The sequence below is a fragment of the Balaenoptera borealis genome (genome assembly GCF_965194805.1).
Source record: "Balaenoptera borealis genome assembly, chromosome: 16".
In the NCBI taxonomy this organism is placed as follows: Eukaryota; Metazoa; Chordata; class Mammalia; order Artiodactyla; family Balaenopteridae; genus Balaenoptera; species Balaenoptera borealis.
The window spans coordinates 82,093,081-82,109,652 of NC_138872.1; the positions used below are offsets into that span (position 1 = coordinate 82,093,081).

The window sequence follows — 16,572 nt, forward strand, 5'->3', positions numbered from 1 at the left end:
TTCCAGCCTCCTGAGGCCGCGGCTCCTGGGGTGCAGGCCCTTCTTTCCCCACCATGGGACAGGCCCCGGGAGGAGCTGGTGGGGTCAGGACCTCTGGCACTATTCTAGCTTCTTTTTCCTCAGATGAGTCACTTACTGGGGCCTTGCTTTGGGGAGCTTTAAATTTTTTCTTAGGGCCTAAATGAAAAAGTGACAAAACTGAGAGTCTTTAAGTTTTACATATCAAATTCCTAAATTTCTAATTCCAAAACAATCTCCGGAAAAGATGACATTTTTCAGTAGACAGAAAATGGGCTTTGGAGTCAGAAAGACCTGGATTTAAGCCAGAGAACAGTCACAGGCTAGACACTGGTCTTAAGGAAATTTTAAAACCTTTGAGCCTCAGTCTCCTTACCTTTAAAATGGCAAATATCCAATCATAGAGATAATGAAAGAAGTAAAGGGAAATAAAGGGAACAATCATAGAACTATGTATCTAGCCAGCCCACAGAAATGTCAATAAATGTTAGTTCCCGCCTCCTCACCATTCTCCTGTCCCTGGAACAAATAAAATCACTAACCATTATGTTTCTACAATATGTGCTGCATTCATATAAAATGCTCAATTAAGACCACAAAAGGCAGAAAAAGAGTGTAAGACAAAAACAGCAACAAAGAACAAGGGCAAAAAAACCAGTAAGGAATGTTGTACGTATTAATCTAACTGTATTCGTAATCACTTTGAACGCCAATCACTTTGGTCTAAGTGAACCAATTAAAAGCTAAAGATTGTCAAAGTGGATCAAAAAAACATTGCCCACCTATATGTCGTCTACAAGAAACCCACTTTAAAGATAAAGACACATATATGGGACTTCCCTGGTGGCGCAGTGGTTGAGAATCTGCCTGCCAATGCAGGGGACACGGGTTCGAGCCCTGGTCTGGGAGGATCCCACATGCCGCGGAGCAACTAGGCCCGTGAGCCACAACTACTGAGCCTCCGCGTCTGGAGCCTGTGCTCCACAACAAGAGAGGCTGCGACAGTGAGAGGCCCGCGCACCGCGATGAAGAGTGGCCCCCGCTCGCTGCAACTAGAGAAAGCCCTCACACAGAAACGAAGACCCAACACAGCCAAAAATAAATAAATTAATTAATTAATGAATTAAAAAAAAAATCATGACTGCAGTTTAAACACAAGAGCCAAAATCCATGTTGCTTTAAAAAAAAAAGAATCCGCCTGCCAGTGCAGGGGACACGTGTTCAAACCCTGGTCCGGGAAGATCCCACATGCCGTGGAGCAGCTAAGCCCGTGCGCCACAACTACTGAGCCTTTGCTCTAGAGCCTGTGAGCCACAACTACTGAGCCCGTGTGCCACAACTACTGAAGCCCGTGTGCTCTAGCTCCTTGTGAGTCAGTTTTCACATAATTGTCTAGAAATTTGTCTATTTTGTTTAGTGAAATGTATTGTCACAGACATAACTTTTCATATCTGCACAAGCTCTAGTTATGTCTCCTTTTTCGTTTCTGGTATCGACCCACTCATGCTTTCTCTCTTACTTAATAAATCTTGTTAAAAGTTCATTAATTGTCTGAGTCTTTTCTTTTTTTTAATATTTATTTATTTATTTGGTTGCATTGGGTCTTAGTTGCAGGATCTTCATCACGGCATGTGGGATCTTTCGTTGTGGAGTGCAGGCTCTGCATTGCTGCACACGGGCTCCTCTCTAGTTGTGGCGCTCGGGTTCTAGAGCGCTCAGGCTTAGTTGCCCCGTGGCATGTGGGATCTTAGTTCCTCCACCAGGGATCGAATCAGCGTCCCCTGCACTGGAAGGTGGATTCTTAACCACTGGACCACCAGGGAAGTCTCCTGAGTCTTTTCAAAGAGTCAAATTTTGGCTTTTTCTATGCTTTCTACTTTGTTTGTTTTCTATGAAATTACTCATTTTATCTTTATTATTGACTTCTTTCCACTTTGTTTGGATTATTTTGCTCTTCTTTTTCTAACTTTTTGAAATAGATATATATAGCTCAGTCCATTTCAGCCTTTTTTTCTTTTCAAATAGAAGCATTAAGGCTATAAAACTTCCTACATCCTGCTTTAATTGCATTCCCCAAGTAACTATGTGGTCAGAATGTTATCTCATATCCATTTTTATTTCTTCTTTGATCCATACATTTTTAGAACTGTGTTTCTTGATTTCCCCAAATGACTTTTTCTTGTTTATCTTTCTGTTATTGTTTTCTGCAGGGGAAGTAGAGTTATTTGAAAGCAAGAAGGCCATTCTTGTAAGAAGGCAGAGGTGATACCATTGTTATTTTTTTTTTCTTTTATTTGAAGACATAAACTTCTGCTTCATGAAGAACAGCTGCTACCTTCAAATAAATATGGTGGTGACTCAGACAACAGGCTGATGAGTGACAGCCTGATACAGGTAGGACAGAACTGCTGGGTCCTACCTTGGTGACTGGAAATCTCCTTCCCCTTAGAAAGTGAAGGAAACACAAACCACTGATAGATTCTTCTTTCACTACCCACAGGTCCTCTATTTCAAGATGTCCTGGCCTGACAGTAACATCCCTCAGCCCCTGGGACCCTACTCTGCCTCTAAATCTGCCTCCAAGTTCTCAGAATCTCCCTTGCTCTTGGACTTTCTCCTCCAGGAGCTCTCAGACCTGACCCATCTTCTGTACTAGCCTCCAACCGTGGGCGATGGTGAGGGATTTTTGAGCCTCCACGAGCCCCCAGACCTTCACCTACCACCTAAGGGGTCCTGCTTAGGCCAACTGTGCCCTGGCAGGCTACCTGGAAGCATCCTTGTGACCACAGACCACCAAGAGGGCAGACCCATGACCCACAGTGGAGATCTGCTTTGGGTCCTGCCCTGAAGCCCAGGGTCCCTGGGGATATCCAGGATCTGGAAATGGCACATACCTGCTATCCTTCCCCCTGCTCTGGTGCAAGTGCAGCTGATCTACTCTAACAAAGTAGTTGGTGTTTTGGAGAATATGAAGAAAGCAAAGGACCACAGTAGATTTCATGGGGCATTTCTATGGAATTTGAAAACAAGTTAATTAGAAAACACCAAAACTGACATACAAGAGGAGAGAGAGAAAGAAAGAACAGAGCATGCACGAGCTGTTGGTAAACGTCCAAGGTCTAACATACTGGTAACTGGAATTTCAGAAGAAAAGAGTGAAAAACAATGCAGAAGAAATATTTGAAGAGACAACGTCTAAAGTTTTCCAAAATCAATTAAAAAAAATCAACCCACAGATCCAAGAAGCTCAGAAAACTCCAAGAACACACACACACACACACACACACACACACACACACACACACCCCCCTAAACACATCATATTTAAACTAATGAAAACCAAAGAGAAAAATTCAAGGCAACCAGAGGAAAAATATGGCATCTCATACAAAGAGGAACAAAGATAAGAATTACAACAGGCTTCAGGTCATAAGTTAGAAGAAAATAAAATGACATCTCTGAAGTTCTGAAAGAAAAACTACCAATCCAGAATACTATACCCAGTAAAACTAACTTTCAAAAATGGTGACAAGGGACTTCCCTGGTGGTGCAGTGGTTAAGAATCCATCTGCCAATGCAGGGGACACAGGTTTGAGCCCTGGTCCGGGAAGATCCCACACGCTGCAGAGCAACTAAGCCCGCGAGCCACAATGACTGAGCCCTTGTGCCACAACTACTGAAGCCCCCACGCCTACAGCCAGTGCTCCGCAACAAGAGAAGCCACCGCAATGAGAAGCCCATGCACTGCAACAAAGAGTAGCCCTCGCTCGCCACAACTAGAGAAAGCCCACGCGAAGCAATGAAGACCCAACGCAGACAAAAATTAATTAATTAATTTTAAAAAAACATTCTGGGCTTGCCTGGTGGCACAGTGGCTAAGAATCCACCTGCCAATGCAGGGGACACAGGTTCAAGCCCTGGTCCGGGAAGATCCCACATGCTGCGGAGCAACTAAGCCCGTGCACCACAACTACTGAGCCTGTGCTCGAGAGCCCGCGAGCCACAACTACTGAGCCCACGTGCCACAACTACCGAAGCCCGCACGCCTAGAGCCCGTGCTCTGCAACAACAGAAGCCACCATAATGAGAAGCCCGCGCACCACAACAAAGAGTAGCCCCCGCTCGCCACAACTAGAGAAAGCCCGCGTGCAGCAATGAAGACCCAATGCAGCCAAAAATAAATAAATAAATAAATTTATTTAAAAAAAAAAACACATTCTATCTACTTTAAATAAATAAATAAATAAATGCATTGATAATCTGTCAAATTTTAAAGGAATTATCAGAGGGCAAAATCTAAATGAAACTGGGAACTCAGAGAGTAATACACTAAAGACTGCTTTCCCCTTGAGGGCATTTGCCAAGCTCAAGAAACTTGAGATTTGGTGTGCAGGAAGCCAAGAGCAGGATACAAACCCCGAAGTCTTTGACAATGTGGTGAGTCTAATAGGAAATTGCCCGCCTGGCATAAAGTCAGGGTCTCAAAGTTCTACACCCTCATATTGTGTGACCTGGAGACCACCACCCCACACTCAAGCAGAGGATTTCAAAGAATTTGACTGTCTTCGACCTTGGTCCAGAACAGACAGAGAAAATTCTTTCTGGAGAATTTATACCCACAAGCCAGCCCTTAGGTAGATGTGCAGTCCAAATTCACAGAACCATTGGTCTGAAAAATCTCAACCTGTGTTAATTTAACACACTCTAGGACGTTATTAGCCTAGATTTTTGTCAGAAGCAAAAATTTTCTTTGGAGAAGCCCACTATCAGGTGGGATTCTTCTATGCCTATTTGGTAACCTCTGAATTCAGTACCAAATTAATAGAAAATTCAATGCCAGATTAATGAGCAAGGGATCTTACTTGGATCACATTTAAATTAACCATAAGGTGTTGCTATTAATAGGGGTAACTAACCCAGAGCCAAACATGCTTATGATTTAGATCCATTAACTGTTCCTCACAGTCTCTGTGGCCTTCAAACCAGCTTTCCCATTTGTTACTTTTTGGCCATCTTTCCAATTTCTTCTTTTAGTTTTTTGCTCTTGTTAGCAGCTTTGACTTGAATTTGTCATTCCAATATCTAATATTAAATTAACTGCTTTAAAAATTATTTTTCCCCAGCTTTATTGAGGTAAAACTAATAAAAATTGTATATATTTAGGTTGTACAGCGTGATTTTTTAAGGTGTACAACATGATGGTTTAATATATGTATACATCGTGAATCAAGCTAATTAACACATTCATCACCTCACATTGTTACCTTTTTCTTGTGTATGTGGCAAGAACACCTAAGATCTACTCACTTAGCAAATTTCAGGTATACAATACAGTGTTGAGTATAATCACCATGCTGTACATTAGATCCCCAGAACTTATAACTGAAAGTTTGTACCCTTTGATCAACATCTCCTCATTTCCCCCACTCCCCAGCCCTTGGCAACCATTTTATCCTCTGGTTCTATGAGTTCAACTTTTTAGATTCCACATACAAGTGAGATCATACAGTATTTGCCTTTCTGTGTCTGGCTTATTTCCCTTAGAAAATGTCCTCCAGGTTCACCCATGCTGCCAAAAAATGGCAGGATTTTCTTTTTTAAGGCTGAAAAATATTCCTGTGTGTGTGTGTATACATATGTGTATCTCACATTTTCTTTATCCATTCATCCATTAATGAACACTTATGTTGTTTCCATATCTTGGCTATTGTGGATAATGCTACAGTGAACATGGGAGTACAGATATCTCTTTAACATACTGAGTTCATTTCATTTGGATACCCAGAAGTGGGATTGGGATCATATGGTAATGGTAATTACCATGGTAATTTTATTTTTAATTTTTTGAGGAAACTCCATACTGTTTTCTATAATGGTTATACCCATTTACATTCCCACTAACAGTCAGTACACACAGGTTCCCTTTTCTCCTCAATCTCGCCATCACCTGTTATCTCTTATCTTTTTGATAATAGCCATCCTAAACAGGTGTGAAGTGGTATCTCATTGTGGTTCGGATTTGCATTTCCCTGACGATTAGTGATGCTGAGCACATTTTCATATACCTGTTGGCCATTTGTATGTCTTCTTCGGAAAAATGTCTATTCATGTCCTTTGACAATATTTAAATTGGGTTGCTTCTTTGCAATTGAGTTGTATGAATTCCTTATATATTTTAGACATTAACCAATTATACAGTTTGCAAATATTTTCTCCCATTCTGTAGGTTACCTTTTCATTTTGTTTCCTTTGCTATGAAGAAGCTTTTTAGTTTGAGGTAGTCTCACTCGTTTTTGCATTTGCTGCCTTTGCTTTTGGTGTCATATCCAAAAAAATCACAACCAAGGCCAATGCCAAAGAGCTTTTTCCCTATGTTTTCCTCTAGGAGTCTATTGCTTCAGGTCTTACATTTAAGTCTTCAGTCTGTTCTAAGTTAATTTTTGTGTATGGCATAAGTGTCTAATTTCATTCTTTTGCATGTGGTAACTAGTTTTCCCAACACTACATGGTAATTCACAAAATTGAATACTACGCATGTGAAAATGAATGAATTACAGCTACCCACAATAAATGGGTAAATCACCCCTCTTCTGGAGGTGAGCCTGGGTGCAGATGCAGAGTTTTCTGGTAAGGTGGCTTGAAGCAGAGATAGCAGGGACAATGGTCTTTGCTTTCTCTGTGAAGTAAGTGCTGCCCCCTTCCGGAAGTGAAGAGAGAATGATGTGATGTGATTGACAGGTGCTTTGGGCGATGGGAGAAGGCATAAAAGATTGCATTTAAGAATGTATATAGGGGCTTCCCTGGTGGCACAGTGGTTAAGAATCTCCCTGCCAATGCAAGGGACACAGGTTCGAACCCTGGTCCGGGAAGACCCCACATGCCGCAGAGCAACTAAGCCCCTGCGCCACAACTACTGAGCTTGTGCTCTAGAGCCCGCGAGCCACAACTACTGAGCCCACATGCCACAACTACTGAAGCCTGCGTGCCTAGAGCCCGTGCTCCGCAGCAAGAGAAGCCACTGCAATGAGAAGTCCATGCACCGCAACGAAGAGTAGCCCCCCGCTCGCCCAATTAGAGAAAGCCCACATGCAGCCACGAAGACCCAACATAGCCCAAAATAAATAAATTAAATAAATAAAATTAAAAAAAAAAAAGAATGTATATAACAAAACACGGGAATTCCCTGGCAGTCCAGTGGTTAGGACTTGGCAATTTCACTGTCGGGGCCTGGGTTTGATCCCTGGTCGGAGAAATAAGATCCCACAAGACACGTAGCGCAGCCAAAGGCGGGAAAAGAAAAGGAACGTATACAACAAAACAGAAACAGGCTCACAGATATAGAGAACAAAGTAGTGGTTATCAGTGAGGGAAGGGAAGGGAGAAGGGGCAAAATAGGGGTATGGGATTAAGAGATCCAAACTGCTATGTATAAAATAAATAAGCAACAAGGATGTATTGTACAGCACAGAGAAATACAGCCACTTGTAATAACTTTAAATGGAGTACAATCTATAAAAATATTGAATCACTATGTTGTATACCTGAAACCAATATAATATTATAAATCAACTATACTTCAATTTAAAAAATCAAAAAATAAAAATAGAACCTAGGATAACCACCCCACCCCCCAAAAAAGAAGGGGAACTTTTAGCATCACCAATTCGTGCACTAACCCATTGTGGTATGTTGCAACAGAAAAAATGGCAACAAATTCTTTGCAGCTCCTTCTGTCAAGATGGAGAGGCTATTTCCCCATCCCTGAATCTGGGCTGGCCTGCTTTGGTCAACAGAATGTGATGTAAGTGATATTGTGCAATTTCTGAGCCTAGACCTCAAGTGGCCTTGCAGCTTCTGCTCTCAAGGGGCACAGTGGGGAGAGGACATTTCCAGAAATAATGACCAACACCAGGTATCACCTAATGCTAAGTGAACAATATAGAGAAGGCATAGCTAGACTTTAAAATAAGGTTGGCACATTCAGGGGAGGTTTTCTGTAGGAGATGAGAGAGCTGAGCCTGGGTGTTTGAGATGGTGGAGAAAAGCGAGAGGATGGGGAGTGGGGGGGGGAGTGGGCTCAAAGGCCCGCAGGAGAGGAGGATGTGGGTCTCTGAAAGGCGGTAGGCAGTCAGCCAAACTGGAGCGGAGAGCTGTTCTTGGGGAGAACTGGCCAAGAAAGCCTGGGTTATTCTGCAGCCAATGTCTGCCAGTGACTTGTGAGGAGAGGAAGCTGATCATATAGGTCCAGTTTTCCTAAGAGTTTTCACAAAAAAGAAGTTTGAAAGAAACAATCACTCTGGGCCCAACCTCCTAATATCTTAAGCACTTTTTCCGTCTGCTGTCAGCCCCACGCTGTTGTCCTCACTCCCTGTCTCTAAGGGATCATTTCCATCAGTGTTTGTATCCATTCACAACTCATCTTGTAAACAGCTGAAAACACAGTCAGAACAGCTTAGGCACGAAAGGAGTTGATTAGCCCAGGTGACTGATGAGTTAGCAGCGGATCTGGCTTCCCGTGCTCACACCTGTCATCTGGTCTGTTTCTCTTCACTGCCCACTTCTGCCCCCTACCGTTCAGCTTCATTCTCTCATTCTCAGTCCCTCTTAGGTGGCCCCAGCAGCAGCGGGCTCTTCCAACAAGGGGGCAAGATGACCCATCCTCCCATGTCAGTCTTGCAAGAAAGAACGAGACTTTTTCCCTTAGCTCCAGCAAAACCCCTAAGATTACTAAGGTGACCCGTCCATCCTGGAGACAATCAGTGTGGCCAAAGGGATGTGTTGCTCTGGGTGACCAGCCCTGAGTCAAGGGCAGGATACCCATGTTCTAGAAAGTAAGTCGAGACTGGAACTTTTATCTGTTTAACTTGAGAGTGTACAGCTCTAAATAACCCGTCCCCTCCTCTCTCATCCTCCGTGCAGCCCTGAAGCCAGTGGATCTACACACCACGTATCAGTTGGGTTCTCTGATGGCCGTGGACACTGCTCGGGGCATAGTGCGGCAATGGCACGCACAGCTGGCCCCTGCGCTCCCTCCACACACCAGTGGCCTCATTACAATTGGTGGCCCATGAATTGGGGGTGGCCTGGCTGGGGGCCCCCACACCGTGGTGGTGCCTAGGCACCCACTTCACCACCTTCCCTCCGTCCATCTTTGTGCAACGACTGGCAGGGATCCGGGCCGCCGTGGCTGCACTGCTGGCCTGGGAGCCCCGCACTCTGGTGGTCATCAAACTGGCCAACACCGGCTACAAGTCCACGTACAGCAGCAACTGGTTCTCCCTCCAGGTGAACCGGCTCCTCTGAGCTGCCTCTGCTGACCATGTGGCCTTCGTGGATGCCTGGGAAGTGACCTCCAGCCTGGCCCTGCATGACGGCATCCACCCGGAGAGGCTCATCGTCCACAACAAGGTGGACTTCCTCCTCTCCTTCCTCTCCCCAACCTGAGTGCTTCTGTCCATCCTGGGGCTGTGTGAACAGAGGGCCCAGGCACGGGGACCCAGTTGTGAAGAGGACCACAGCCACAGTAGGACTTCTGGGATAAGGGCAGGTGCCATCAAGCTCTCTCACCTGGAAGACCGCAATGGCTTTCGATCTAGTCCAGCCCATTCTACTGTTGCCCCACTCCAACCCCTTCTCCACTCAGAACAAGAGTGAGTATTTTAAAACATATATGAGACCAGGTCAACGGCCTGGTCTTTTGTATCAGTATAAAGCCAAAGCCTTCTATCTCAGGACAAATCCAAACCCCTCACTATGGTTACCAAGGCCCTGCAAGATGGCGCTGCCTAACTCTGTAGGCTCATTTATTGCCACTCTTCCCCAGCGTCCTGCAACCCAACCCCAAGGTCTTCTTGCTGCTCAAGTAGGTCAAGCCTGCCTCGGGGCCTTTATACCTGCTGTTCCAGCGCCTGGAATGCCCCTCTCCCATACCTCCATGTGGCCAGCTTTTTCTCATTCAGTTCTCTCATCAAACATCACCTAGGAGGCTTTTCCTGACCACTCTCCCACCCCAGTACTCTATACCCTTCTCACCCTGCTTTTTCTGCATATCAGTAACCAGAACCCGTAATTATTTGATTTACTACTATTATTATTTACCTGTCTCCTTGAGTTTGTCTGGCTTGCTCACTGCTGTATCCCCGTGACCTCGAGCCGTGCTTGAGACATTGCAGGTGTGTTAAGCAGCATTCATTGAACGAATTAATAACTTAAAGTCAGATGACTAGAATGATACCTGTCTGCCCTGCACCTTCTCTCAGCAAGCTGCCTCCTCTGAGAAACAGGCGATGTATCGCCAAAGTGTCCCCTTGTTGCACTTGTTGGATTTTATCTGCATGATTATCACTATGAATGCTTCACATTTACATTTAGGGCAGTATGACTTTTTTTCTTTTTTCTTTTTTCTTGGAGAATAGTTGAAGGGCAGTATGATTTTCAATGCAGTTTCTACTTTTATTTTGGAAGACTCTCCCAAGAACATTCTCCCATTTTACTAATGAAGCCCGAGAGGTGGCACACAGCTGAGCCAGTCCTCGGTCCTAGTGATACTGGTGACAGCTGTGGCAAAAGTACTCTGTCCTCGCTGGAAAACTGGCCTCCTGGAAGGGCTGGAAGTGACAACCCATGACTCCTCTCTGACACGTCCTCTCGTGTCCTGGACGTCAGTTCCTTGTCTGGGGGTGGGGGGCTGGGGTCCCTGAAAGGAATCCAGTCAAGACTGGGGTTTATCGGTGCACCGTGGGCTCCTTGTCTCCGATCACGAGATCTGGCCGTCTGTTCCCCAGACTCTCTGTCTCTGGCGCCGAGGCTTCCCTGATCACCCTAAAGGGGGCTCCGTGACCAGGCACGACCACGTCGGCAGTGCCTAGGACCCTCTTCCGGCTGTGCTCCTGGGACACCGGGTCTTCGCTCAGCGCCTGCCACGAGTCCTCGTCCCCATCACGTTCAAACACATCGCCCACTACCATGACGGTACCCAGGGCCGTGCCAGCCACCACCACGCTCACGTCCCGCTGGCCACCATGGCCGGGCGTGGCCCACACCTCGAGTCCCGGCCCCAACCGCAGAGGCTGCTCCTCAGCCAGCCCGTGGGGGAGGTAGCGGCCCCCGGGGAGGCAAAAGTCGTGCGAGACCAGCAGGGCCGCGCCGGGAAACAGCCCCAGGTTCCCGATGTGGTCCGAGTGTCCGTGGGTCCCCACCACCAGAGTCACATCTCCCGGGGCCACGCCCTGCCCCGCCAGGGCCCCCAGGAGCGCCTCTCGAGCCCAGGGCCCCGCGGTGTCCACGAGGATGGGGCCACGGGCCGCCTCCTCCAGGGCGGTCTTCGCCTCGTAGCCCTCGGGCGGGGGGGGCTCTCGGTGGCCGGAGGCCGTGCCCCAGGCCTGGGGCAGAACAAGGGTCACGGAGCCGTCGGCGCGCACGGCGTCGCCGACCCCCTCGGGCTCCGCGTAGCCCTGCAGCAGAACCACCACAGAAAAGGCGTCGCCGGGCATCCGCAGAGGAGGCTCCCCGCGCAGCGGCTCGGTGCGCACTAGACCGCTCATGGCCGGAGAGGGACGGGCTGGGGAAAGGAAGTGGGGCCTTCGGCGACTGTCCGCTCCCTTCGGATTTCCACACTCGCCCAGCCTCCGCGGAGTGAATCTCAGTTCCTTGCCACCCCTCTCACACCCTTAAGTTGGCATCGCCCAACTGAACTTCGGCGAGAATGCACCCGTCCCTCAGCGTCTTCGGCCACCACCCCGCTCGCGTGTGAGGGCCTCAACCGGCACCTTCCGGAGATAACCTTGTTATTTTCTTCATTCTAACCGGAGCCGCTCTCTACCTTGGACCTAGTTTTAGCGCCTCTTAGGTCTTGCCTCACTCTGAGGAAAGAAGAGACACCGGAAAAGCGCGTGGGAGTTTGTCCTCTGCGAGCTCCCGTAACCCAAGTATGGCGGCCCAGGCGTCGCCGCGCACGTAACTTAATTACGGCGCGTTTTCAGGCATGCGCGGACCGCGGCTGCGCAGTCCCAAGCCTGAAACCCGATCTCAGCCCGCTGATCCGTGCCACCCTCCTTGGGCTGGAAAACTACAAAGCACCGTTAGCTTTTAACAGGACGGCGACCAACGGCCCTATTCACTGGGCGCTGCCGTACCGGCCAGCTAAGATGTGTGCACGGCAGTTGTTTGAAATTTGGGGCTCAGCTGATATTTAAAAAAAGTTTACTAGCGTTATAGAAAATTTGGCACCTTTGCTATTACGTGGTGGCCCCGCAGTGAAATTAATATGAAGTAGACCAAGTGTCTACCCCAGCTAACTTATCAGTGTTACTCCTTCCCCATCCAGTGTCCCCTTCCCGTTCACAGATTGTTGGCATGTAGCCTCCTAGACGCCGGCAGCGTGTATAGGTCGTAGAGAATGTCCATTCTGCTTCTTTGTTATGAGTCTAAAAACAGACCCTCGAGGGGCAAAGTGACTTTGCCAAGGTCCACTGCTTCTAAGCCATGTTGACCTCTGGGTCCGGTGGGGAGTAGCGGACATATTTAAATATCTCAATACTGTCACCACACACACCTGACAAGGGGATAAATGGCAGGTAGAGGACTCATCTGTCGGCGCCGGGCTTCCACCTACTGCTCCCACTTTTCTCCCCATAGCTATGCCATGCTGCACCACCAGGATCCTGCCTGAGACTACACGGGAGAGAAGAGCTACAGGCTCTAGGGTGGGGTCACTCACACATACACACACTCTGAAAGCTGTGGGGCAGGGAGCGCTCAGACTTCAGAGGGTTCTTCTCCAAGACCCCTGTCCCTCCTGGGGGCTCAGAGGCAAAGGTCAGAGTTCCTCTGGGTCATGCTTGGGGTGGCCTGGTGTGTTAGTCACCTCCTCCTCCTCCTCCTCCTCCTCTTCCGTCTTCTCTTGCCCATCTGTGAGCTTCTCCTTTCCAGTCCAAGTTTCCTGTAGACATGCTAGGTTGGGTGATAGAAAACAATTTAGACATTGGTCCTGGGGAGAGGGAAGGTTGTGGCCTGGCAAGAAAGGGGCCAGCCCCAAGGCTTACCAGTTTCAGTAGCTCGGAGCACATGACCTTCACAGAGAAAATGCTGAAGGGGCTGCTCCTGATGGTGGAAATACCAGTCTCCCACGACGTCTTCAAACTCCTCCAGCATCGTCTCACACTGGTCAGGTGGAAAGGTCAGAAGGGTAACTGCTCTGCTGGCCTCTGCAGACCCTCCTCTCTGCTCTTCACTCCCTGTCTCCCCACCCCACTTCAGAAAGGCAGGGAACCAGGAGGTTAAACTTGGCTCATTAGATGTGTGATCCTCATTCATTCAACAGACATTTACCAGCACCTACTCTGCCAAGTAAGTTATTATACTCCGAGTCTCAGTTCCTTGCCTGTAAAATGGGAAGTGGTAATAGTACCTACCACATCAGGTTGTTGTGAGGGTAAAATGAGGCAGCAGCTGGAAAGTATGTGGCCCCAAATCGGGCACACAGTAGGTGCTCAGTAAGTGGCAGTATATATCATTAGCCTCCATTATTACTTCTTGATATGCTCCTGGGCCCACTTCAGTCAATGGCAGAGTCCCTGCTCTGCTCAAAGACGGACCTCCTTAGGATCTAGCTCCCCTCTCAGGTTCCCTTCTCACCTCCCTGGGCAGTGCAGTATCCTATCCTACCTGCTTCTTGAGGAACGTGACCTCCACGCTGGGCTCATCCCACAGCTCCAAAGGGATCCCCAGATCCACCTTCACCCCCTTCTGCACCAGGCCTTTCAGCGTTGCCATGGTCTGACTCTGCCCCTGAGAGATGGGAATTTGAGATCAGCCCAGGCCACTGCCCTGCCTCCTCCCCTTTTTGCCATATCAGCTTTGTCAACTACTGGAGACCCCGGTGAGTTCCACAGGGAAGAGACGAGGGAGTCTACGATGGGGAGGGGACACTCCAGAGCTGGGGGGAGCTGGGCAGACATCGTGAGGACCTCGGGGTACAGGTTGTAGTTTCTGAGAGATGGGATCCTGCCCTGGAGAAGAGTCTGACCTTGGCATATCTCAGTGAGCCCTCGCGCTCGGCATGAACACTGTAGTCCAGGATCCGCTCACATAAATTCTCCAAGGCCTCTTCCAGCCTTGTCTCTCTGTGGGAAGAGGGGAAACAAAGACTCCCTGGATGCTGTGGGCGCTCCCAGGGCTCCTTCAGGGATTGGAAGGTGGAAGAACACCAAGAAGAACTCACGAAACACTGTAAGGGATGTGTCTCTTCCTCTTGCCTGTGTCCAGCACCTGCCCCAGCTCCAGCACCTCTCGAGATCGGCCAGTGCGACTCAGCTCTTCCTGTAGCTCCAGGCTCAGCAGTTTACATACTAGATGTCCAAGGGGACGTGAAAGACAAACAAACATACCAGCAACTCATTCGGCAGATAAGCAAAGGCAGCAGAGCACAATGGTTATGGGTGCAGGCTCTGGAGCCAGCCTGGCAAGGCTGGAATCCTGACTCAGCCACTTAGTAGCTGGGTGACAATCCTGCTGTGCCTTGGTTTCTTTACCTCTAAAATGAAGATAATAATAGTACCTCCCTCACAGGGGTGTGGTGAGGATTAAATCAATCAATCTATGTAAAGCCCCAAGAATAGTGCCTGGCACGTGGTGAACACTGCCTAAGTGTTTGCTGTTTTCTGCAGTTATTTATTGAGCCCCTTCTGGATGCACAATAGCAATACAGAGAGCAATAAGACCCATGATCTATCCACAGGACGTTACCAATGTCTCTGGGGATAGATAAAAAGATAATGACAATATTGTGTAATGGACTCTACCAAGAGACTTAATCTCACTAGGAAATGCAAAATTCATTCAGTGGTCATTCATGGACTTCCTACTAGCCTACGATTTCCTCAAGGATGAGCATTGTGTCTCTTCCACCACTGTCTTCCCAGCACCAGTGGGTCCCAAGAAAAGGACAGGCCTATACAGAAGTGCCAAGCAAACTAAACACAGGGGCAAGGAGCCAAAGTGTCCCAAATGTGCCTATGGCACTATGCTAAGGATACACAGGGAGACACAGGTACTCTCCTTCCCTCCAGTGCAGTGGGAGGTGACAGATAAGGAAGGAGGCTTCCAAAGGAGGTGACATTTAAACTGGGTCTTGAAGAACCAAATACAGAAGGGCAAGGATCATTCCAGGAAAAGGAAAACAACAATGTGCAAAGGCAGAGAGGTGTGAGAGGATGAGGCAGCCTCAGTGACCGCTGAGAAGTTCAATATGGCTGAAGCATGGGCACTTTGGGGATGGGAGGTGGGGTATGGAAATGTAAGAAAGATGGAGGCCAGACCACAAACACTTGGATGCTATGCCAAAAACGTTGGCTGTAGTCTAATCACAGCAGGAGGCCTGAAGAGGTGTTAAAGCAAGGACGTACACAATTGAGTCCGTGTTTAGAAAGACTGACAGGTGTAGGGGGTTAAGAGTAGGGACTCTTGAATGAAAGGAGAGGAGAGATGAGGACCAAGTCAGGAGGAACATGGCTACTGAAATGCAGCATGGAGTGAGGTGAAGGGGAAAAGAATCCAGGAAGAAATTAAAGCCAGGGAGGCAACAAACCAGGGAACCAGGGCACTCTGAAGTGCCCCCTCCCAGCTGGGCCCCATAGGTGATACAGCCACAGAAGATGCTGCTCACTGTAAAAGCCATACAGTGCACACACCCTCTGCAAAACCTCACAATTATGGGGAACCTCTCCCAGTTGTGTGGCCTCCTCTTTCTTTTATGAGCTTCAAAGGCTGACATACTCACTCCCAAACCCCCTCAGGAGGGCGTGGGGCCTATAATTTGGGAGCGTCTCCGCCGGGGTGGAGAGAGGATGTCCACAGGTAATGAGCCTGACACCTCACTCCTGCAGGCTCTTCAGATTTAGGTCTGGTGGCATGGAGGAGACGCACACACTCACACACACGATGCTCAGTAAAGTGGTCAGTCCTGGGCCGATAGTCTCTGCACTACAATTCCCACAAACCATTGGGGGGCCCAAACCAGCAAGAAAAAGCGGGCTCCCTCTGGATGTCTCATGGGACTTGTAGTGCCATAGTTTTGGGGTAGCGCTATGTGTTCCCTCCGTTGACCCCATTCGAATTCCACCAGGCTCCATCAGAACCTCCCTCAGGTCCTGAAGGAGGTCAGGTGACCCACCCATCACGGTCCATTTGATCTGGCCCAGACGAAGGTGGGGCAGAGGGATGCGAATAGGGGCTACTCCCTTTAGATACCTTCGCATTTGCTGGGCAAGCGTTCTGTGTTATCGTCCTCCTCCTTCGGCGTCCCAGACACAGTCAAAATGAAAAGCAACATTCCCAACCGCACAGGTCCCATGATCAAGTGCCGTCCACAGCCAACCACCTCCTGCCTTCAAACCAACTTCGGGCAGGCAGCGGGCCCTTTAAATCCCAAGGCTGTCGGCTGCAACTTTAATCCAGCCTGGCATGGGAAGCGCAAGCGCAGTGCCGGCTCGAAGTGGGCGGGGCTTCGCTGCGGGGCGGGCTTCCCCGCCTGGTTTTGTGGCGCCTCCCAAAGGT

The 16,572-nt window shown here is 48.4% G+C and overlaps 2 protein-coding genes and 1 pseudogene across 4 annotated transcripts in view; 1 reads left to right on the forward strand and 2 right to left on the reverse strand.

The window, feature by feature from the left end:
• The window catches only part of MBLAC1 (metallo-beta-lactamase domain containing 1), a 44,467-nt gene extending 32,403 nt beyond the window's left edge, over positions 1 to 12,064 (reverse strand). Inside the window, exon 1 of the mRNA XM_082361399.1 lies at positions 10,117 to 12,064. Coding sequence (XP_082217525.1) covers positions 10,743 to 11,561 — 819 coding nt within the window. The 5' untranslated portion in view covers positions 11,562 to 12,064 and the 3' untranslated portion in view covers positions 10,117 to 10,742. The remainder of the gene's footprint in view (positions 1 to 10,116) is intronic.
• On the forward strand, positions 184 to 10,110 carry LOC309613183 (NXPE family member 3-like; annotated as a pseudogene). Its single transcript has 2 exons — positions 184 to 2,941; positions 8,918 to 10,110. The product of its transcript is annotated as an NXPE family member 3-like (transcript).
• Positions 12,065 to 12,202: 138 nt separating the features above from the next.
• On the reverse strand, positions 12,203 to 16,488 carry CNPY4 (canopy FGF signaling regulator 4). Of its 2 annotated transcripts, XM_082361402.1 has the most exons (6): positions 16,267 to 16,485; positions 14,240 to 14,366; positions 14,045 to 14,141; positions 13,684 to 13,806; positions 13,062 to 13,179; positions 12,203 to 12,969 (listed from the first exon to the last, which is right to left on the reverse strand). In XM_082361402.1, the coding sequence occupies exons 1-6, from the start codon at positions 16,367 to 16,369 to the stop codon at positions 12,836 to 12,838; spliced, it is 702 nt and encodes a 233-aa protein (XP_082217528.1). In that variant the 5' UTR covers positions 16,370 to 16,485; the 3' UTR covers positions 12,203 to 12,835. The 2 variants fall into 2 exon arrangements, with proteins under 2 accessions (XP_082217528.1, XP_082217529.1); XM_082361403.1 differs by lacking the exon at positions 13,684 to 13,806 and having other exon boundaries at positions 16,267 to 16,488.
• Between the last annotated feature and the right edge of the window lie 84 nt (positions 16,489 to 16,572).

Coding starts and splice junctions, on each gene's coding strand:
- CNPY4 (XM_082361402.1), bottom strand. CDS start 16,369: ATGGGACCTGTGCGGTTGGGAATGTTGCTTTTCATTTTGACTGTGTCT. Junction 14,367..16,266: donor CTTGCCCAGCAAATGCGAAG/GTATCTAAAGGG, acceptor TTGGACATCTAG/TATGTAAACTGCTGAGCCTG. Junction 13,807..14,044: donor GCTCACTGAGATATGCCAAG/GTCAGACTCTTC, acceptor CCCATCTCTCAG/GGGCAGAGTCAGACCATGGC.